This window comes from Prionailurus bengalensis, chromosome B2 (assembly GCF_016509475.1).
Source record: "Prionailurus bengalensis isolate Pbe53 chromosome B2, Fcat_Pben_1.1_paternal_pri, whole genome shotgun sequence".
In the NCBI taxonomy this organism is placed as follows: Eukaryota; Metazoa; Chordata; class Mammalia; order Carnivora; family Felidae; genus Prionailurus; species Prionailurus bengalensis.
This window is the reverse complement of record NC_057349.1, coordinates 81,087,004-81,109,449: the sequence shown is the minus strand read 5'-3', so window position 1 is coordinate 81,109,449 and position 22,446 is coordinate 81,087,004. Positions and strand designations below refer to the sequence as shown.

Here is a 22,446-nt window from a genome sequence, read left to right as displayed (position 1 = left end):
CACAAAAACTGAGTCCAACTCTACTCCACCCGTCTGCAGGTCTCTGAGAGAAAAGCGAGCAGGGTCACAACAGTTTACGAAACGACTTGAAACATTAGTTTTTAACTTTCCCGCAAGTCTCTGACCGACCAACCGCACTGATACTCCGTCAAGCTCCGCGCCACTTCCGTTTGCGCATTTTAATTACGTCAGCATATCAGCTCTCGCGGTATCACCCGATGTTGAGGTCCCTTAATAAAGATCTCGCGAAATTTGTTCTACAGCTCCAAGCTAGCCTCACTTTCCCCCACCCCCAACCTGTCCTTCCTTTCCCGGTCTCAATCACAAAATTCTTCCCTCCCCTTTCTTGAGCTCACAGCTCTCCTTCTGTTTCCGATTTCAGGCCGGAACCGGAAGTTCAGTGGGCGGGGCCCGGCGGCGGAAAACGCTGCGGAGCCGGAGCCGGGATTCGGCTGTGGCCACTGCCCCTGTCCCCGCCACGGAGCGCCGTGGCTTCAGGCTGAAGGTCGGTCCGGAGGCGGGTGGGCGCGGGTCTCCCCCGGAGTGTCCGGGTGGCAGCCTCCCCGGGCCCCCCGGGCTCCGCGAAGGATCATGTCTACAGCCTCCGCCGCTTCCTCCTCTTCCTCATCTTCGGCCGGTGAGATGATCGAAGCCCCCTCCCAAGTCCTCAACTTTGAAGAGATTGACTATAAGGAGATCGAAGTGGAAGAGGTGAGTGAGGCCCGGCACGGAGGCGCCTGTCTCCGCCTTTGCCTGGTCCCGACTCTTAAGGTGCCTCCCCGGCCTCTCATTCTCGGGGCCCTGCGGAGTCTACCCGGGAGTCCCCACCGAGGCCAGGTATAGAGGGGACTCTGCGTTCAAATGCTCTGGGAAGCTTCCTTTTTCCCTCATTTCGGCACTCTTGAGTTTGGTCTGTTACCGGAATTCGGTCATCTCAAACACCAAGATGAACTGGTGAGATGTTATGGAGCACCAGTTCTTATATATGTAAATAGTAAATTCACCAAACACCATGACCGTTCTGGAGTTTAAGTTCACTAAGACTTGGTGTTCTTAAGGGCCAAAGTTTGTATTATGTTCGACTTCTAGCTCAGTGTCTGGTATGTAGTGTGTGCTCAATAAATACTTGGCAAATATATCATCATGTCTAATGAAGTGTCCGCCTCAGTACTGAATGCTTCTCAGTTTCACCGATTCGATAGAGCAGTAGTCGTAATATTAAATATTCTGCCTTCAGTTGGACTAATTTGGATAACTCTTACCATTAGTAATGTAGACTACAGTGAAAAGATGTCTCAAGCAGCATATTCCGAAGAGAAACTTACGATTTCTGTGACGACCGCAGTATAACAGAAATCGCTGTTAGAAAACCCAAATCCATTCTTTATTCTGTAGTAAGTTATTTTAGGGAAAGGTAGTAATATGCTTTTAATATATATTGTTTCTTTTCAAATATACATAATAGATTGACTCTAAAAATCATAAAATGTAGAAAAGTAAAAACTGTGTTTTAAACACACACTTTAGAAAGTGTTCAAACTTTGGTTGAAAGTAATACTTATCATGGGCCACCTAGGTGGCTTAGTCATTTAAGCAATTGGCTAAGTGTCGACTTATGCTCAGGTCATGATCTCATGATTCCTGGGGTTCAAGCCCTGCCTGGGGCTCTGAGCTGAGAGTGCAGAGCCTCCTTCTGGATTCTCTGTGTCCCCCTCTCTCTCTCTCTGCCCCTCCCCCATTCTCTCCCTCTCTCAAAAATAAATTAATAAACATTAAAAAGAAAATACTATCAATTACCACTTACTCATTTTTAAAATTTATTAAATATTTTGCATTACATATGCCACAAAGAACAATGTGTGACCCATGTTACAGGCTTTCAGTGAATTATCTTTACTGTAAAAATCCAAAATTATTTTTAAATAGTGGCAAGCTAAAGTAGTCAGATAATTACCATTCAACAAATACATTTTTTTCTGTGCATATTTTGGAAGAATAATGGATTCCTAAATCATGTCTTTCTATTGGATAAGGTAATCACTGAGAACAACGTCATTTTACAAGATAACATAAACAAGGCCTTTGGAGTTAGAGGGAGGTTCAGTATATCAGGTATACATACCATTTATTAGCCATGTGATGTGAAGCGAGCTTCCTAACTAACCCCTTTAAGCTTTATAGTTTCCTTAACTATAAAACAGGGATGATAATTTCTATTTAATTTTACCTGTATAACATCCTATTAGACAATATGATCAAATACCCAACACAGTACCTGACACTTATGACTAGGAAACTGAATTCCAGAGAACAGTAACCTGCTTTAAGGTCACATGCTAAAAGAAGAAGGACCCATATTTTGAAAAGAGAGGGGAATTTATTTATGTGTGGGTGTGTGTTTTCTATTGAGGCTATGATAAATTCCTTTTTCAGAAATGGATAGTTGATCCAGCTTTCATGGCTAACTTTCTTTTTTAAGAATAAAAATTCAGTGAGTCAGTATAAAAGAATTGCAGTTTTTAAATAAGCATTTACGTCTACTCTGTGGCAAACTGCTCTGCTTGTAGGCTACAAATTGTTATGTAATAATAACTTGTACTTCATGGTCTAACAAATGCTTCCACAGACTTACATCATTTATTCTTACAGCCTTCATTTTCTCACACTACTTTCTAAAGCATTTTACATTCTTCTTGGAAGAATGGAAGTTACTGAGGAGAGAGTCATCATTTTACTGCTCTTCCTGGAAAGCCACTTAACTTCTGATTAGGCTTTTATGTTTCTAAAGATTTTTCTTTCAGTTTAGATATTGTTTCAACCCTTTTTAAGTATATTTAAGACATTCCTGAGGAGTAAATTTTTGTTTTCAAATGAAAATTTCTAGTATTAGCTGGTTCTCTAGTTTAGTTTTTATTTTTGAGTACCCAATTTATTTTCACTTTAAAGATTGAATTCAGACCTTTCTAACGCTGAAAGTATTACATAATTCCCATTGTATTTGTGCACATTAAAACAGTGTTATAGGGGCGCCTGGGTGGCGCAGTCGGTTAGGCGTCCGACTTCAGCCAGGTCACGATCTCGTGGTCCGTGAGTTCTCGAGCCCCGCGTCAGGCTCTGGGCTGATGGCTCGGAGCCTGGAGCCTGTTTCCGATTCTGTGTCTCCCTCTCTCTCTGCCCCTCCCCCGTTCATGCTCTGTCTCTCTCTGTCCCCAAAATAAATAAACACTGAAAAAAAAAATTTAAAAAAAAAAAAAGTGTTATATAATCCAGAGTGCACTATAGGCATTCAATAACTATTTCTTTTATTTTTTTATTTTTTTTAATCTTTATTTCTGAGACAGAGAGAGACAGAGCATGAGTGGGGGAGGGGCAGAGAGAGAGAGAGACACAGAATATGAAGCAGGCTCCAGGCTCTGAGCTGTCAGCACAGAGCCCGACGCGGGGCTCGAACTCACGGACCGTGAGATCATGACCTGAGCCAAAGTCAGACGCTCAACCGACTGAGCCACCCAGACGCCCCTTCAATAACTGTTTCTTAACTTAGATTTTACTTTTGGTTAAAATCATAAATAAGAGAAGAAAGATGGCTAGAAACAAAAAGTATTTTTATATTGCTTTCAGTATTTTACATAGTACAAATATGTTGCCTATAAATAAAATCATGTTCTGTATTTCCCAAATAACAGTGTAACTGAAGCAGCATTATGCTGATTCAGTTAGAAACTATGTATGAAAACTACTCCAACCACAGGCCAAATATGTAGTCATTTAGTAGATGTATATCTTTAAGGTATCAGCTGATTCTAATCCATACATTCCTAATTACTGTGGCACTTCTTAAATTCAGTTCTGATAGCAAATTATGTGAGACCTTGGCCTCAGAAACCTAGGTAGGTACTTAAAAAAAAAAAAAATCACCTAGTTTTTACCATTCTGGGGCTGAGTGTAGAGAACATTAGAATAAATTGTGAAGTATATACATTGAGGACTAGGTTGCAAGAAGTGATAAAGGCAGTGTGGTGTGGTAAAAAGTGTACTGGGCTGGGTATTTAAAAAATTTGGATGCCATAGTCATTGTGCCATAATATATTTAAGTAACTTGGATCAGGTAATCTCATTTTTCTGGGTCTGATTTCTCATGTGAAGTGAAGGCCTGAACATGATTATTTAAAGTCTCTTCCAGGTCTGAAATGAAAACACATTTATTCCAGTATTAATGCTCTGTTTCCACAATAAGTGTCATATGATCTCTTGTGGAAGGTAGTTGGTAACCAACTAATCCTGGTTAGACAGGACAAATATCCCCATTTTACAGATATTGACAGTGGTCATAGAGATTGATTTACTAGAAACCTCTTGTGTAAGTAAATGGTAGAGCTAAGAATTGAATTTGAGATTTCTTACTCATCAGTCACTTACTCTTTCTACTAAGTTTACAGTGTTGCTTTGTTTCTTTCTGAAGCACTCTGACCAAACCTTATTCTGAAAATGGAGAAACAAAATACTGATTTCCTTTGCAGTAGTTGGTGCTACGCATGTAATGAACATTCTCTTCTGTGCACAATATTGCTAAGGTACTGTGGAAGATGAACAGAAGAATTCTAGGATTCTCTCCTTGAAATTTTTTATTATTAGGAGACTAGAATAAACACAGAACAGTTAATAATTAACATTTTCAGAACCACTAATTTAGAACTATGACTATAATGTAAACTGAGCACTGAAGCTATGATTTGAAAGTAGGTTAATCACAGAACACTTTGTTGAATGGAAAATAATTTGAAAATAGATTTTGAATAAAGTAAGCATCATAGATTGGGAAAGGCACAAAGGTGAATTGTCTTTGCCGTTGTTCCCTCCCCTGCCCAGCATGCTTTTCCCTCAAGAACTTCACATGGCTGGCACCTCTCACCATTCAAGTCTCACCTCAGATGTATATTCCAGAGGGAAACTTTCCCTGAGCAACCTAGATTTTGTCACTTCTATTATCCTTTGTGGCACTTACCAGTAAGCAAAATTGTGTATCCCGCAGCACAATGTAAGGTGCCTTATTCACACTTGTAACCCCAGTGCCTAGCACCATGTTTTTCAATAAATATTTGTTGAATGAGTAAATGAAGTTATCACAGCATAATTGTGAGGATTTAATGCTCATCTAGTTCTTTTACATTGCATGTGATAAAACCAGAGGTTGCAGTAAATTTGTGATTTGGCTAAGGCAGCATTTACACTAGAAATGAAATCTGATTCTCTTTCCAAATGTTGATTCCATTACTATTATACCTAGCAAATATTTCATTTGGGGTAAAAAATGCTGTAAAGGGGCAGGTGCTGTAAGTAAACCATGTATTGGTGGGCTTTTCTACTAAAATGTTACAAAGACCCTATTTTTGGCATGGCTGCTTTTTAAAAGGGAGACCCACAGTGTTGACCTCAAGTGTAATCTAAGCAAGGCACATATAATCACTGCATTGTTTATACGTTCTTAAGCTTCATTATAGAGACCCAAAGGTTTTGTTTTAAGGGAAATCTAGAAAGAACTTTGGCCATGATATTTTGTAGTTTTTAGAGGTAAATGGGCATCTGATATTGGAGAAAAACCTTACTTATAGTGGTCTTCTTAAACTGAGTCTGTAGATTTGTTATACTCAGTATTTAATTGTGGGATATCCAAAATTATTAATAAACTCTTCATGTGAAACTTAATGATCATTGATTTCATTAGAAATCTGGAATTGTTACCACAGTAAAGAGATAGTCACACGGTAACTCTTAAATTGTGCCTGTGTAGCTGAGAAGATGACATGGGCATGTATTTGAAAGAAAGGCCTACTAACTGGGTCAGGTGTCTATGGCAGGCTTTAAAAGATTGCACAAAAATTCAAAAGTAAGTTTGAATAATAAAAGCTTTACTTTCATGTTATCAAGTCTGTCTTGTCAGCAGATGGCAGTTCTCCTCTGCCACAGTGTATTAATAGATATTGAAGTTCTAAGTTCTGAAATAGTTGGAGGCTCTAAGTTCTAACAAATAAATATATGATCTATGCTTGTTCTGTCATGTTCCAAATTTCTAGCCAGAGCAGTGGCACCATAGCCAGGATCCATTCACATAGTCCAAAGAGCAGGGCCAAACCAAAGTGACAACTATAGTCACTGAACTAAAAATAACATGAATTGGGGACAATTAAGAATTATTATTTCATAGTAAATTAAGAACACAAGGTCATCCTTTCCCGTTTAGTGTAGTTCAGGTGGGTTTGTGTTTGTTTTTAATAACATGACTTGGATGAAAGAATAGTCTTCCATCCTGAAGAAATTAGCTTTTTTTTAAATTTAATTTATTTTTTTAAATTTACATTCAAGTTAGTTATCATATAGTGCAACAATGATTTCAGGACTAGATTCCTTAATGCCCCTTACCCATTTAGCCCACCTCCCCTTCCAAAGCCCCTCCAGTAACCCTCTGTTTGTTCTCTATATTTAAGAGTCTCTTATGTTTTGTTCCTCTCCCTGTTTTTATATTATTTTTGCTTCCCTTCCCTTATGTTCATCTGTTTTGTATCTTAAAGTCCTCACTGACCCATGAAAAAATGCTCAACATCACTCATCATCAAGAAATTAGTTTTTAAAGGAGTTGCTTTCTTTAAACACACAAAATGAATTCTGATTTTGATACTTGTGCTTTTTAATACTAATTATATGGAAATATTTTACATACTATCTCATATTCTTCTGTTCTATTTTTATTTGAAAAATACGTTTAAATCTGCTTTAAAATTTGAGATTAAAGTCGTGGACCCAAAATCACTACACCACAGGGGGAAAGATGCACATCATAAGAGAATTAATCTAAGAATAATTTAGAAAGCATTCATAAATTTAGAAGGAAATAATTCTAGGTTGACTTCCCTTTTAAAACCAAAGTCCTCTTTGCATTCCTCTGTTCTTCTATTTTTACAGATGAGGGACTGTGAAAAATATCTAATATTTATTTCTAGGTTCACCGTTTTGTATGGATGCAAGTGATGGGGAGATACTTATAATTTAGGTGTGTGCCCTTTTTTACACTCTTGGTGGAAATTGGTCTTTGGGGAAAGTAGTAAATTCAAAATAATTGTTAATGACAATGTGTCAAAGAAACTTAGGTTATTCAGATATGAATGCAATCCAAAAAGCATATTTGATTTGTGAACTTGAATTAGAAGTTAGATAGTAAGTAAAAAGTAACTTCCTTTCCTTGTTTTTAGTTTGAATATGAGGATTTTCATACCTCAGATGCCAGTGTGTCTCAATTTGCCCTCTATGTCACTCGTTTCTGTCAATCTGTGTTTCAAGAAAAACATTGGGTTGTTCACAAGAATCCCCCTTTTTCTTTCTTCATGCCCAAGATGGCATTTAGTGCTCTGGAAAACTTTGATAAGTAATATCCACAGCAGGGGCGCCTGGGTGGCTCAGTTAGTTGAGCGTTGGACTTCGGCTCAGGTAATGACTAGCATCTGACTTCAGCTAAGGTCATGATCTCGCGGTTCATGGGTTTGAACCCTGTACTGACAGCTCAGAGCCTGGAGCCTGCTTCAGATTCTGTGTCTCCCTCTCTCTCTCTCTCTCTCTGCACCTCCCCCACTCACACTCTGTCTCTCTCAGAAATAAACATTTAAAAAAAAAGAAAAAATAATGTCCACAGCAGTTGAGGGCTCACTGATCTATGTGATGGTTTCCACCGAAGTCCCTTGTTTCACCGTTAGTTATGTTTTTAATATAACCTAATATTGTTCTCAAACCAGAATCACCTGCAGAGTTTCTTAAAACACAGATTGCTGGGCCCTACCCTCAGAGTCAGTACTTTTGGGTTGGAACCTGGCGATTTATATTTTTCACAAATTTCCAGGTCATGCTGATGCTTTTGATCCATTTTGAGAGCCATTGGGTTAATGCTTTTGCTGTTTGTGCATTTGCTTTCATTTTGGAAATCTTCCCTTGGCTTCTTGAGATACTCTTCTGGTTTGCTTGCTATATTATTGACCGTTCTTTCCAGTTTTTGCTGGTTCTTTCTCCTCTGTTTTCTAGATATAGAAGTTCTTCAGAGCTCAGTTCCAGTGCCCCATAGTATTTTTTTGTAATCTCTCATCCAGTTGATTGACCAGAAATAATCAACTAAATGCTGATGATTTGCCTGCCTGACTTGTCCTTGACTCATGTTTATATTTTCTTTCTTAATATCTCCCCTTGGATATCTAATAGACATCTTAAACTTTGTATGACTAAAACACAACTCTGTGTTATTAAAAAAAAAATCTGCTTGCTCTGTTCTTTGTTTTCCTTCATTAAACTGTTGCCTAACCTAGACGTTATCCTTGATTCATCTCTTCCTCTCTGCCCCTCCTGCATACATGCATGCCATCAGCGAGCTCTTTTGACCCTACCTATAAAACATATCCTGGATCTGCCCGTTTTTCTGCACTGCCTTCAGCCTTGTCCTCACAGCTATTCTTTCTTACTTGGGCTGCTATTAGCCTTCTATCTGGTCTCTATATATTCTAGCTTCCCTAAAGTCCATTTTTCACATAAGAGCTAGAATTATTTTTTCAATGTAAAATAGTATCACATCTTTCCTTCTTAAATTTCTCCTGTTGCTTCCTATTGCACTTAGACTGAAATCCAAACTCCTTTTTGTGATGCAGAAAGCCATTCAGGATGTAGATTCTGCCTGTCTCTCCAGTCTTATCTTGTATCTCTCTTCCCTTCTCCCACTATGCACCGCCCACACCAAACACTCCAAGTATTTCTCTAGGTCATCACTAAAATGTCTCCTTTCTCAGTGTGGCTTTACAGGACGACTGTTTAAAATTGGGTGGGGGTAGTGCATACATGTGTGTACACACACACAAGATTTTGTTCCTTTACTTTTTAGCACACTGGTTATTTACCAAATATTACATGTTTTTACTTTGTCTCTTTCCACAAGAATATAAGCAGTAGAAACAAAGATTATGGTTTATTTTGTTCACTTCTATATCTTGAGTGTCTAAGGTAGCACCTAATCTATAGCTGAGGTTGAAATATTATTGAATAGGGAATGAGGGTTTTTTTCCCCTTAGGGCCTTCAGATTACTTGTTTCTTCTTCTTTGATTGGTTCCTTGTATCATTCAAATATCAAGTTAGTAACCTCCTCAGATGGCCTTCCCATACTGTCTGTCCCAAAGCTTCCACCAGTCTCTGTGTCCTGTCATCCTCCTTTTTTGTTTTCTACATAGCGTTTTTTTGCAATCTGATATTCTTCTTATTCATCTTTTTGCCTATTGATTATCTTCCCCCTCCATTAATTGAAAACAAATTCCATGTAGATCATAGTCTTTGTCTTATTTATTGCTATATCTCTGATAACCTAAATGGTAGCTGAATATAGTAGACGTTCAAAAACTACTGATTTAAGGAGTAAACAAATGAAGTTCATTGTTTTCTTGGTATGATCCTTACCTTCACACCTTTGAAAGGAGAACTTACCCATTTCTCCCTTGCTTACTGACTAGGCCTTCCCCTTTGGCCTTCATTGATTCTCCAAAACTCAGCTGATCTCTGTATTTAGCTCCCTGTATTTGAGCTGTCTACTATCCCACAGCCTGAGATACAGGTTCCAACATTCTGCCCTAAAACAGTCTCCTCCCTATAGTCCAAGAGACTCTAATTTCAGTTTCTTCACTTTTCTTTTGGCAAGAATCTTTGGCAAGAGTTTTTTTTTGTTTTGCGGTTTTTGTTGTTGTTGTTGTTGTTGTTGTTGTTGTTGTTGTTGTTATCATTTCCATATTCTGTTGGGAGAGAGAGAATCCCAAGCAAGCTCCGTGATGTCAGCTTCGAGCCTGGCACAGGGCTTGATCCCACAAACTGCAAGATCATGACCTGAGCCAAAATGAAGAGTGGGATGCTTAACCAATTAAGCCACCTAGGCCCTCTCCCCTTGCATTCTTAATCATCTGTAGCTTCCCAGGGTGGCTAAGCTGTGTGAGGCTGCCCTCTCTTAAAAATCTCTTTGAGGGGCGCCTGGGTGGCGCAGTCGGTTAAGCGTCCGACTTCAGCCAGGTCACGATCTCGCGGTCCGTGAGTTCGAGCCCCGCATCAGGCTCTGGGCTGATGGCTCAGAGCCTGGAGCCTGTTTCTGATTCTGTGTCTCCCTCTCTCTCTGCCCCTCCCCCGTTCATGCTCTGCCTCTCTCTGTCCGAAAAATAAATAAACGTTGTTGGGGCGCCTGGGTGGCGCAGTCGGTTAAGCGTCCGACTTCAGCCAGGTCACGATCTCGCGGTCCGTGAGTTCGAGCCCCGCGTCAGGCTCTGGGCTGATGGCTCAGAGCCTGGAGCCTGTTTCCGATTCTGTGTCTCCCTCTCTCTCTGCCCCTCCCCCGTTCATGCTCTGTCTCTCTCTGTCCCAAAAAAAAAAAAAAAAAAAAAAAGTTGAAAAAAAAAAAATCTCTTTGAGAAATGGGAAGGATAAGTCCTTTCTGCCCTCAAATTCCTAAGCCTGTCCTGAATCTCTAAGCCTATCCCTGAAGGGGATGAGGTGTTTCTTTAACCACCATTATAGACTTACCTTTGACTCACTTAAGCTAGTAAGTATTTAAAAAATTATTTAAGTACTTTTGTGTTGTCTTGAATTTTTTCTCTACCTCACTTTTATTCCATGAAGGCAAAAGTCAATTCTTTTTTTTTAATTTTTTTTTAATGTTTTGTTTATTTTTGAGACAGGGAGAGACAGAGCATGAACAGGGGAGGGTCAGAGAGTGGGAGACACAGAATCTGAAACAGGCTCCAGGCTCTGAGCTGTCAGCACAGAGCCCAACGTGGGGCTCGAACTCATGGACCGAGAGATCATGACCTGAGCCGAAGTCGGCCACTTAACCGACTGAACCACCCAGGCGCCCCAAAAGTCAATTCTTTATATATATATATTTTTTTTTTTACTCTTAATATCTCTACATTTATGCCACTTGAAGAAATGGGAACTCATTTTTTTTTTTTTATATTGCAGTGTGATGATTTATAAGGAATATACATTTGGTCATCTGAATGACCAAACATAGGGGCACCTATGTGGCTTGGTTGGTTAAGTGTCTGACTTCAGCTCAGGTATGATCTCATGGCTTGTGAGTTCAAGCCCCGCATCAGGCTCTGCTGACAGCTCAGCACCTGGACCCTGCTACAGATTCTGTGTCTCCTCCTCTTCTCTCTGCCCCTTCCTCACTTGTACTCTGTCTCTCTCAAAAATAAGTAAACGTTAAAAAAAAAAAAATACAATTATAAAAAAGAATGACCAAATGTGTATTTCTCTCATATATACTTGGTCTTTGTCCACAGTTCCTCACTCACAGCTCCCAAAACTTTCCGAATTTCCTAAGGGAAGAAAAATAAAAATGTTTCTGTTTCTCTCTCTCGTTATGTTGAGGTTACTTTTACATTTACTTATTTTTTTGAGAGACAAAGAGACAGGGCACAAGTTGGGGAGGGGCAGAGAGAGAAGGAGACACAGAATCCAAAGCAGGCTCCAGGCTCTGAGCTGTCAACACAGAGCCTGACGCGGGGCTTGAACTCACAAACTGTGAGAACATGACCTGAGCCGAAGTTGGACACTTAACCGACTGAGCCACCCAGACGCCCCTGTTGAGGGTACTTTTTAACCCTACCACAGGATGGGGGCTAGTTGCTAGGAGAAACTACTTTTTGGTTAGAGGGTTGGAACTTTCAGTCCCATCCCCCTGACCTCCAAAGAAGGGAGTGTAGAAAGGAGAGGGGCTGGAGGTCAGATCATTTGCCATTGACCAAAGAGGTAATCAATCATACCTGTCTAATGAAGCCTCCATAAAAACCCAAAAGGCCAGGGTTTGGAGAACTTCCAGGTTGGTGAACACATAGAGGTTCAAGGAGAGTGACTTGCCTAGAGAGGTCATGGAAGCTTTGCACACTTTCTGTATATCTTGCCCTCTGGTTCTCTTCTATCTGGCAGTTCCTGGGTTATGTCCTTTTATAATAAACTGGTAATATAGTAAGGAAAATGTTTCAGTTTTGTGAGCCACTCCAGCAAATTGATTGAACCCAAGGAGGGAGTCATTGGAACCTCCAATCTGTAGCCATTGGTCAGAAGCACAAGTAACATCCTGGACTTGTGACTGGCATCTGAAGTTGTGGAAGGAGGGACAGTCTTATAGACCTGAGCCCTTAACCTGCAGGATCTGGTACTCTGTCCAGGTAGATAGTGTCAGAGTTGAATTGAATTGTAGGACACCCAGCTGGTTGGTATCTGAGAATTTCTTTGGTGGTTTGGGAAAAACCCCTTTCATTCATTGGAATTAGTGTTCAGAATCATTAGATACACAAAGGTTTAATTCTTTAAGCATTGACTCTGCTTCCTTTTTTTTTTTTAATGTACTTATTTATTTTTTAATATATATTCAAGTTAGTTAGCATATAGTACAATAATGATTTCAGGAGTAGAATCCACTGATTCATCCCCTACGTATAACACCCAGTGCCTCTAACCTCACTCCTTTGAATTCAGTTATTATTTTTTTTTAATCATGCATTTCACTTTATGTGTACAACCTTAGGCATCTTGTACTTTCTTTACTATCATTTTTATATCTGTTGTTTCACCATACATGTGAAATATCTTAGACCCCTAACATGAATGGAGGCTTCTTAAAGCCATTGGCTCTCTTCTTACATAAATGTGCCTATTTTATATTTCAAAGTGTTTCAAAAAATTGCTGCTTTCTTGAGCAAATAGAAGAAGGTTTATCATGTCCTTATTTCTCCACATTTTGTTCCCAAGATTTTAAGTTGAAAACTCAGAGTCAGCCATCATCTCAGCACTAGATGGCACTTGTGCATCACAACTAGTCATATAACACCTAACGGTTTTTGTGACAAGCAAATGATCTACAAATATAATGTTTGGAATCCCTATGTGGACTTTACTTAAAATAGGAAAATGAAACAGGAGGACACCTACTAAGTACAGTTGCTTTGTAAATACATGGTTGAAGAATATTTTGAATTCATAATCATTATTTCATTATCATATCAATAGGTAATCTGTTCTCCATCCATACCTTCTTAGTCTAATGTTGCTGTAAAGTTGAAATTTGTTTTAAAGACCTGTTTGCTATTCATCATGGTTAATTGTACAGCTCCTTACATTGATTCATGCCTAACTCTAAGCACTTATTATTCTTTTGTAGGATATAAGAAACTACATGGTTTTGGTTTGAGTATGGATTCTGTAGATACCACTGAGGAGATTGTAAGCATCTCCCCTTTACTGCTGAGAAAACAGAAGGTCAGAGATGTTACTCTGCCCAGCACTAATAGCTAATAGGTAGAACCTTTATTCAAACTCGAGTCTGTTGGATTTCAGAGCCCGGGTGTGCTCTTTCCATTACTCTGATGGTGCCAGGTTTAGTCAATACCCATTCATGTTAAAGTAACTGGATGACTAGTGCAAATGACTGATGTTGGTTTCTTTCTCATATGAGAGATATAACTCAACATCCAAAAAACAAAGAACCCAATTAAAAAATGGGCTGAATACGTAAACAGACATTGTTTTCAAAGAAGACATCCAGATGGCCAACAGACACATGAAAAGATGCTTAGCATCACCCATCATCAGGGAAATGCAAGTCAAAACTATAATGAGATATCACCTCACACCTGTCAGAGTAGCTAAACTCAAAAACAAAAAACAAATGTTGGTGAGGATGTTGAGAAAAAAGGAACCCTAATGCTCTATTGGTAGGAATGCAAACTGGTATAGCCACTGTGAAAAATAGTATGGAAGCTCCTTAAAAGGTTAAAAATAGAACTGCCCTGTGATCCAGTAATTGCACTATAATGGGTATTTACCCTAAAAAGGGATACATGAACCCTTATGTTTATTGCAGCATTATTTACCATAGTCAAGATATGGAAGTAGCCCAAGTGTCCATTGATAAATGAATGGATAAGGAAGATGTGATACACACACACGCGCGCACATGCGCGATGGAATATTATTCAGCCATAAAAAAAAAACCAATGAAACCTTGCCATTTGCAACCTGGATAGAGCCAGAGAGTATTATGCTAAGTGAAATAAGTCAGAGACAGATACCATATGATTTCACTCATGTGTGGAATTTAAGAAACAAAATATAGGCGGCACCTGAGTGGCTCAGTTGGTTGAGCATCTGACATCAGCTCAGGTCATGATCTCACAGTTTGTGAGTTTGAGCCCCTCATTGGGTTTACTGCTGTCAGCACAGATCCTGCTTCAGATCTTCTATTCCCCTTTCTCTTTCTCTCTCTGTCCCTTCGCCACTTGTGCTTTCTTCTCAAAAATATATAGAACATTTAAAAATTTAAAAAAAAAAAAAGGAGCAAAGGGAAAAAACAAGAGAAATGCCAAGAGAGCAAACTGATGATTACCAGAGGAGAGGTGGATTTATGAAGGGGATTAAAGAGTACACTTATCATGATGAGCACTGAATAATGTGTAGAATTCTTGAATCACTGTAGTGTACACTTGAAGTTAATATAACACCATATGTTAACTATACTGGAATTAAAATTGAAAACAAAAAATACTTAGAGATGACAAAATAAAATAAAATGGAAACATTCAATAAATGTTAACCATTTGGGTGTTTTTATACATTATGTAACATGAGAAATAGCCATACTGTTTTGTGTAATGTATGAAATAGAATTTGAGCTATTGCTAAACTGGCCATACATCCCCATTTACAGCTCCTGTCCTCGTGGTTATTATTGGCACTTACTTCTTACTCTAAAAAGAGTTCTGATGTAAATAATAAATTATCTGATCCGCCTAGCTAGAGCCAACTTTGTTACAGAAGAGCTTTGTGCCCATGGATTTGTTCTTGTAAGTTTGTCTAAAGTGAAAGCTCCTCGGGGTGTCTGGGTGGCTCAGTCGGTTAAGCATCCGGCTTTGGCTCCGGTCACAATCTCACGGTTCATTGTTTTAAGCTGCACGTAGGGCTCTGTGCTGACAGCTCAGAGCCTGGAGCCTCCTTCAAATTCTGTGTCTCACTCTCTCTGTGCCCCCTGCTCTGGCATAGAATAGAGTTATATGTGTACATATTAAGATCCTTCACATTCTGGTGTTAATTTCTCTGGGATCAATATGTACTTGCTCTTTACTAACTAATACAGCTTTGAGCGAGTTAGTTTACCTCTTTAAAGCTAGAAGCTTTATCTTTAAAATAAGAATAACATTATATGTACCTCCTATGGTTGTGTAAATGAGGTAATGTATGAAAGCAAAACATAGAAAGTACATAAATGAGAGATGTAGACAGATATTTCACTTAAGGAAAAAGCATTGCCACAAGGTACTTAGATACATTGGAAGCTGAAAAATTGGAGTAGATGGCACTTAACTAAGGTCGTTTACAATAATAAAATCTTAACAAGCTTCAAAAGCTATTCTGTTGTTTTTATATTATGGCAAATTTCAAACATTTGTAAAAGTAAAGCAAATAGCATGAGAGAGCAATGAACCCATGAGGTCCCTATCAGTTAGCTTTCAACAATAATAAAATACATGGCCAACCTTTTATAACTTAAAAAAAAATAACTTTAATGAAATATTTTACATATTATGAAATTCACCAATTTGAAGTATTCGGTCATTTGTACAAATATGCCAAGTTATGCACCCATCATCATAAATCAGTTTTCAGACATTTTCACCCCCTTGGTAATATTCCTCCTACCCATTTACAGTTAATCCCAATTTTCACTCTCAGTTCTAGGCAACCACTGATCTACTTTCTATCTGTATGGATTTACCTTTTCTGGACATTTCACGTCAGTGGAATCATCGTGTGTGGTCTCTTGTATGTAACTTTTTTCATTTAGCACAGTGTTTTTTGAAGTTCATTCATGTTGTAGCATTTATCAATCAGCAGTTCATTTCTTTTTCTTGATGGATTCCAAGTGTATTCCATTATATAGGTAATACTAAGTTTTGTCTACCGTCACAAGGGCCAGTCTTTTATCATCTGTATTTTTGTCCTTTCCCTCTGTTTCATACCCCTATTGAATTATTCAAAAGCTATTTTTAATTTCATAAGTATGATAGCTTAAACACCGATTGTATGTTCCTGCTTTTTATTTTTCTTTTCCCAAACCATCTCTCTCTCTCCTTGTTCATCTTGTCTCTTTTCTTTTCTTTTCTTTTCTTTTTTTCTTCTTGTTCCAGGAGTCTTTTTTATTTGTTGTTTTGGTTTTACTTGACAATGAAAAGCTGTCTAGGTCATAAACTTTCAAAAGATAGAGACAAGTTCATTATTTTCTCACTTCAGTGAAACTCCATACATGCTCAGTGGCAAATCCAGAGAGTGATGATTTCTAAAATCATTTCCAAATCTTTCAAGTCAGCTTCAGTGTTTTATGTTGGGCTGGATCTATTTATTTCTGATTCTCATGGGTGATTTGTTGTTGTTGTTGTTTTTCTTAACTCAGGTTGTTGGAAGAGGAGCCTTTGGAGTAGTCTGCAAAGCTAAATGGAGAGCAAAAGATGTTGCCATCAAACAAATAGAAAGTGAATCTGAGAGGAAAGCTTTTATTGTAGAGGTAAGTTGAGATCTTATTTCCATTGTGTAATTCTTTACCTGAGATACTCTATGAATTTAATATTGTGAAAGAAGTTGTTTCTCAGTTGTCACTTCTCTGTATACTTCAACCTCAGCAATTTGGTAGATCCAAAGATAATGCCATGGAAACATTTTTCATTCACACTCTTAATTCTGATTAAAAAGTAGAGGAAAAGACTCTTAACTAACTACATAAGTGAATCATCCCTTTATTAAAATATAGTCTCATCCATGTAATTCAGATCTATTTCAAGACACAGAATTTAAATTTTAAAATAGAAATGATATTTTCTCCCATTATCTAAAATTAAGGGAAATTTTATGCATTCATTTTTGACTGAATATTTTTAGAAATTCAAATGAGATCATTTTACAGGGAAAAATTTCAAATTTGATTATTTCACATTTAGCATGAAAATCTACAACTATTCTCTTACAGATTTGATGATGGAGAATTCAGTAATTGAGATTATTCTATTGTCAGATTTATTCTTAATTTTGCACTATGTTGTATATTAAATTATAGTAGTTCATTAAGTCCAGTTTTGGGGTGCCTGGGTGGCTCAGTCGGTTAAGGGTCTGACTGGTTTCTGCTCAGGTCATGAACTCATGGTTTGTGGGTTAGAGCCACGTATCACGCTCTGAGACTTTCTTGCAGAACCTGCTTGGATTCTTTCTCTCTTTGCCCCTTTCCAACTCATGCACAGCTCTCTTCTGCCTCTCTCTCTCAAAAATAAACTTTAAAAAAATATCAGTGGTTTTATCACTTTTTAACCAGTGGATAAGTGGTCTTTATCTTACAAACCTTTCTGAATTTATGTTTGTGATTATATTTAATTATAATTTAAAAGTATACTTTATGATATTTTTAAATGTATAGCATGGAGACTGAGAACCTAGTTGGGATATGACGAAGTGGATTTTTGTAATTAATTGAATGAGTTGAAAAATGCTAATAGTTCGGGGTCATCATGAAGAAAAGATGATCTCTAATAGTATGCTCCGAGAGTCTGGCCTCAGCCTTGCCTTACTCATGATATTTGTTCATGGTTTAGATAAGGTCTAAAAGTGTATTGGCACTTTCACAAAACTAGGTAAAAGCATATGTGTTAAACACTAGGAATCAGGACTTGAAAAGATTATAATAGCTTGGATAAAAATTTTTTATCAAGGTTATATATACATATAATTGAGATTGTCAAATAGTCCACATATTCTTTTTTTTTTTTTTTCTTTTTTTAAAGCTTTATTTTATGTACCATAAAATTCACCTGTTGGAAGTACAACTGAATGGTTTTTAAGAGATTCACAAGGTTGGGACACACTTCTTCCTTCATTAGTTCTGAGACCTTGGGCTCCAGTCTCCCACAAAGCAATTGGTCTTCCCTCTACTCCACCTCCTCTGTGTGTCTCTCTCACCTTCAAATTCGATTTCTTTCATTTACAGATCTTTGACTCCCTTGCCTGCAGCCAATCCCTTCTAATCCCATCTCTCAACTCCAGATAGTTTATCAGAGACACATCTCTTCCAGAGAGACATTCAGACATCAGAATTAAAAAATAAAATACATAGGGGCACCTAGGTGGCTCAGTTGGCTGGGCGTCCAACTTCGGCCCAGGTCATGATCTCACAGTCCGTGAGTTCGAGCCCCACATTGGGCTCTATGCTGACAGCTCGAAGCCTGGAGCCAGCTTCGGATTCTGTGTCTCCCTCTGTCTCTCTGCCCCTCCCCTGCTCATGCTCTGTCTCTCTCTCTCTCAAAAATAAGTAAAAAAAAATTTTAAGTGTAAAAATAAAATAAATAATTAATAAAGACTTTATAGCACTAGCCCAGTGCGCACCTCCCCTATGAAAACCACGTGATGAATTCTATCAGGTCACTTCTGGAAAGACCTTGGCTCTTCCTTTATATATTATCATCCTACCTAAAAAGAGCAATAGGTGTTCTCACAGGCTGCTACCTTCAATCTGTCATCCCTTCCACTGAGTTATGTCTCTCAGACAAACTTTCAGTAAGACCCAGACAGAGAGCCTGGTTCAGACTCCTTTGTGTCATCACCCTGGCCTCTACCCCAACAAGTGGGTACAGTACTTTTGGTTGAAGGCCTAGGCTCCCAACAACCACAGCCTAGACTTTCTGAAACCAAGGAGAGAAGGAGGGGAAGAAACTAGAGGAGAGAGATGCACACTGGGCTTTGGATCAGCCACATTGGATGTGAGTCCTCTACATGTTCTTACTTTGAAAACTTTTATTCCCTTACCCTCCTTCCCATCAAGTTTTCTGCTTCTCAGAGGCAACTACTTTTAGCTCATTCCTTACTTTTCTTTGGTATCCCCCAATCCAGAGACTCTTTGCTATATCAAAGAAACAGCCTCTAATCGTTGGGATGATACAGAGGCATCACTAAGCTGTTTGAAGTCAGGAAGGGAGGGAATTTTTGGTCTACCTTTCAGCCAGTCTCTCTGTTCCATTATTGCCTTATTTGCATAGGTACCTGGTACTCCCAACCCTTTGGAGATTTTATGAGATAAATCTCATTGCTTCTCATTTTTTCTTTTCTTTTCTTTTTTTTTTTTTTTTTTTTAGATCTGCTATGTCCGTTACTGCTAATCATTTGCTTTCCAACTTCAAAAATGTGTTGTTGTCTTCTCATTTCACATTGTCTTTATACTTCTTTGTGCCTTGAAAAAATGCCTTTAATGTCTTAGTAGGATTTGAGGAGGGAGCAGGAATACTTACATAATCTGCTATCTGAAGCAGTCCTGAACCTTAAGATGAAATATAATAAATATGTATTTATAATAAATGAATATAATAAATAGTGATATTCTTGTGTTAGGACTGAAAATACACAGATGTTGGCTGTAGAAAAATATAGCTTTCTACTAGCATATAGTAAAAAGGTTTATCTTTTTGGACTTCATATGAGCCAGCAGTATAATGTAAATAATAAGAGGAAGAGAAAGGAAAAGACATAAAAGAGAGAAGAAAGAGAGTAAGGTGCAGTTTGGAGGGACACATAAACAGATGTTTGAGATGTAGAGCAAGAGAAACAGTATAGCCAAACCTCTCACTGACCTTAGTGTGATTCATTGGATTGGGGAAGATTAAAGCTGGAAGTAGGAAGAATAGCTAGGAGAACACATGGCAATTACTACAGCAGTCATGTTACTAAGGCAATGGTAGTGGGAATGCAGAGGAGGCAATCAATTCAAGAGATAGGAGAAGGAAATAGGGAAGACAGCACACATATGCGGAAAGAGTGCAGATTTTAAGTCAGATAAACCAAAGTTCAAACCCTGGCTATACCACTGCCTAGCTGTACGATATTTAACAGCTCACTTAACCCTCTCTGAGCTTTATCTTAAAGGTCCCTCTTCTTTTAAGGTAGAAATGACAATACCTACCTTGCAGAGTTATGAGAATTATATGGTATCTATAAAGTACCCCCCAATGCCCGGCACAGAGTAGATAGACTATTCAGCCATAGTTATGAAGATGATGACAATGATATGGCTTCTTCTGGCTTCAATAACTCAGCTCAGTGCCATCTCTGGGTTAGTGTCCTAACATTTCTTGGCAAAGTTTATTCTTATTTGTACTTACCATGACTTGTTCATAACTCCTGTTACAGCACTTTGCACATTACCTTAATTATTTGTTTACATGTCCATCTCTCAACTAAAGCGTGAGAGCTCTAGGGCAGGGAATCTTTGCCATCCTGGGCAGGCATTTATGACCACAGTGCCTGCTTACATAGTGAATGATGATTGTTGAGTGATTGAACTAATGTTTTGTACAACCATGAAATTACAATGATGCTGTGAAATCAGTTTCTCATAAGTTAGCACCTTTTAAAAGAAACCTTAATTTGTTACAGCTTCGACAGTTATCCCGCGTGAACCATCCTAATATTGTAAAGCTGTATGGGGCCTGCTTGAATCCAGTAAGTTTGTCACTTTTTCATTGTCACCCATCTGTAAGCAGTGACACGGTAAATGTTTGAGGGGATGTAGTTTTTGAAGCTGTTTTGATCTGTTAGATTATTTCAAAAAAATTGTGTTTTATGTATTTGTTTCTAGTCTGTTAACAACACAGTATATTGGAGGAATTATCTTAGGTGGTCTCATCCAGTAAACTAATCGTGTTATGAGATTTAGGACATCCTGTGACAGCATCTACTCAGCACTGGAGAAAGTTCTCAAAGATCTTGTGATTATGTGTTCACATTCATTTCCACTCTTAGACAGTGGGCCCCTTGTATTGAAGACAGAGTCTTGGGTCCCCTTTTCTTTTCATTAATACCATTCACATACTAGAGACCAAAAGAATTTTTAATGCATTTATAAAATTAAAGATTGAACTGAACTGTCTTGCCCAAATCACCTAAGATGCCACAACACTGTAGTTAATTATTCTGACATGTGTTTCTTTTAGGTGTGTCTTGTGATGGAATATGCTGAAGGGGGCTCTTTATATAATGGTGAGTGTCATTAGACTTGTCTTTATCTAGTAGAATAAAATCATTGAAGAGATCTTAATATACACTGTTAGTTGCTTAATGTTCTTCACAGTTTACCCTCAGAATCCCAAAAGGAGGTAATTAAAAAAAAAAATCTGCTAAAGATTAGAAATGAAAAGATGAAATGCTGTAGCATTGGTATATGAAATTTAGAAGTCTAAGTGGTACTTTTCATAATACTAAAAGCATTTAAGTAAGGTAAAATTTGCATTTTAAACAGATTTTAAAATATCTTCGTACTTTTAGTGTTTTTGTTTTTTGCCCTCTCTTAGCTTTGAGCCTCCTCATTTGAGAACTCTTTAATCATACTTCCATTTCATTCTGGATAATTTGCTCTCTTTAGAAAAATAAAATTGTGAAAACTCCCTTCACAGAATGTTTTAACAATGAAGGACACTGTGTCATTTAGTTATCTTTATAGAACAGAGCTAACTTTTTCATTCTTGCAAAACACCGTGTAGTAAATATATTGTTGCATTTATATAAAATAAATTGTTGCATTCTATTTTTTAAGTTAGTATTTTATTTAAATTTTTATTTATATTTACTGTGTTCATCATTGTTAATGGGTAGCTCTCATACTCCATTGTTTTATTTGATTGAACTATTTCTAGTTTTTAGCTATTGTAGAAAGCATAATTGTAAACATCTTGATTTACATTGTTTTGTTTCCTTCTGTACTACTTCTCTATATCTGTGTTACAATAGTATGCTATCATATTGTTTATAATTTACATTATTTTGTGAAAGACAGTATCTATCAGTGGAAAAGTGGTAATATATATTGATTTTGCTAGATAGAGCATATATATAACCTTTACTAGAAGTACTATTAGATTTTAGGTACTTATGTGGTATGTATCCATTTGAAATTACTAGATATTTCTATCTTTATATTTAGAAAATAATTAAAAGCAGGACTGATGGGAACATATGTAGAAATAGACCTGGTCATGTGTTCCGACAGTGCTTGCATTCACCCTGTGTCTTTTGTTATATGCAATAAAGTTCTTTTTAGTTTGTGCCTTTCTTTTGCAGTGCTGCATGGTGCTGAACCATTGCCATATTACACTGCTGCCCACGCAATGAGTTGGTGTTTACAGTGTTCCCAAGGAGTGGCTTATCTTCACAGCATGCAACCCAAAGCTCTAATTCACAGGGACCTGAAACCACCAAAGTAAGTTCTAATAGTGCAGTGTCTTGCTCTCCTTCTCTCTCTCTCTCTCCATCCCTCCACCACACCACTCCCCCCCCTCCCCCACCACCACTTTCTAATTCAA

At 38.0% G+C, this 22,446-nt stretch overlaps 1 protein-coding gene across 9 annotated transcripts in view; it reads left to right on the top strand.

Annotated features, from left to right (window-relative positions):
* The first annotated feature begins 238 nt into the window (after positions 1-238).
* The window catches only part of MAP3K7 (mitogen-activated protein kinase kinase kinase 7), an 85,910-nt gene continuing 63,702 nt past the window's right edge, over positions 239-22,446 (top strand). For 8 of the 9 annotated variants that reach the window (XR_006298996.1, XR_006298992.1, XR_006298998.1 and 5 more), the window contains exons 1-5: positions 390-711; positions 16,512-16,622; positions 20,525-20,590; positions 21,082-21,127; positions 22,205-22,343. Coding sequence is in view for 2 of the 9 variants with exons in the window: in XM_043591947.1 (XP_043447882.1) it covers positions 592-711; positions 16,512-16,622; positions 20,525-20,590; positions 21,082-21,127; positions 22,205-22,343 (482 nt within the window). In the remaining 7 variants the exon portion in view is untranslated. Of the gene's footprint in view, positions 712-16,511; positions 16,623-20,524; positions 20,591-21,081; positions 21,128-22,204; positions 22,344-22,446 lie in introns of all 9 variants that reach the window. The other variant, XM_043591950.1, reaches the window with a different exon arrangement.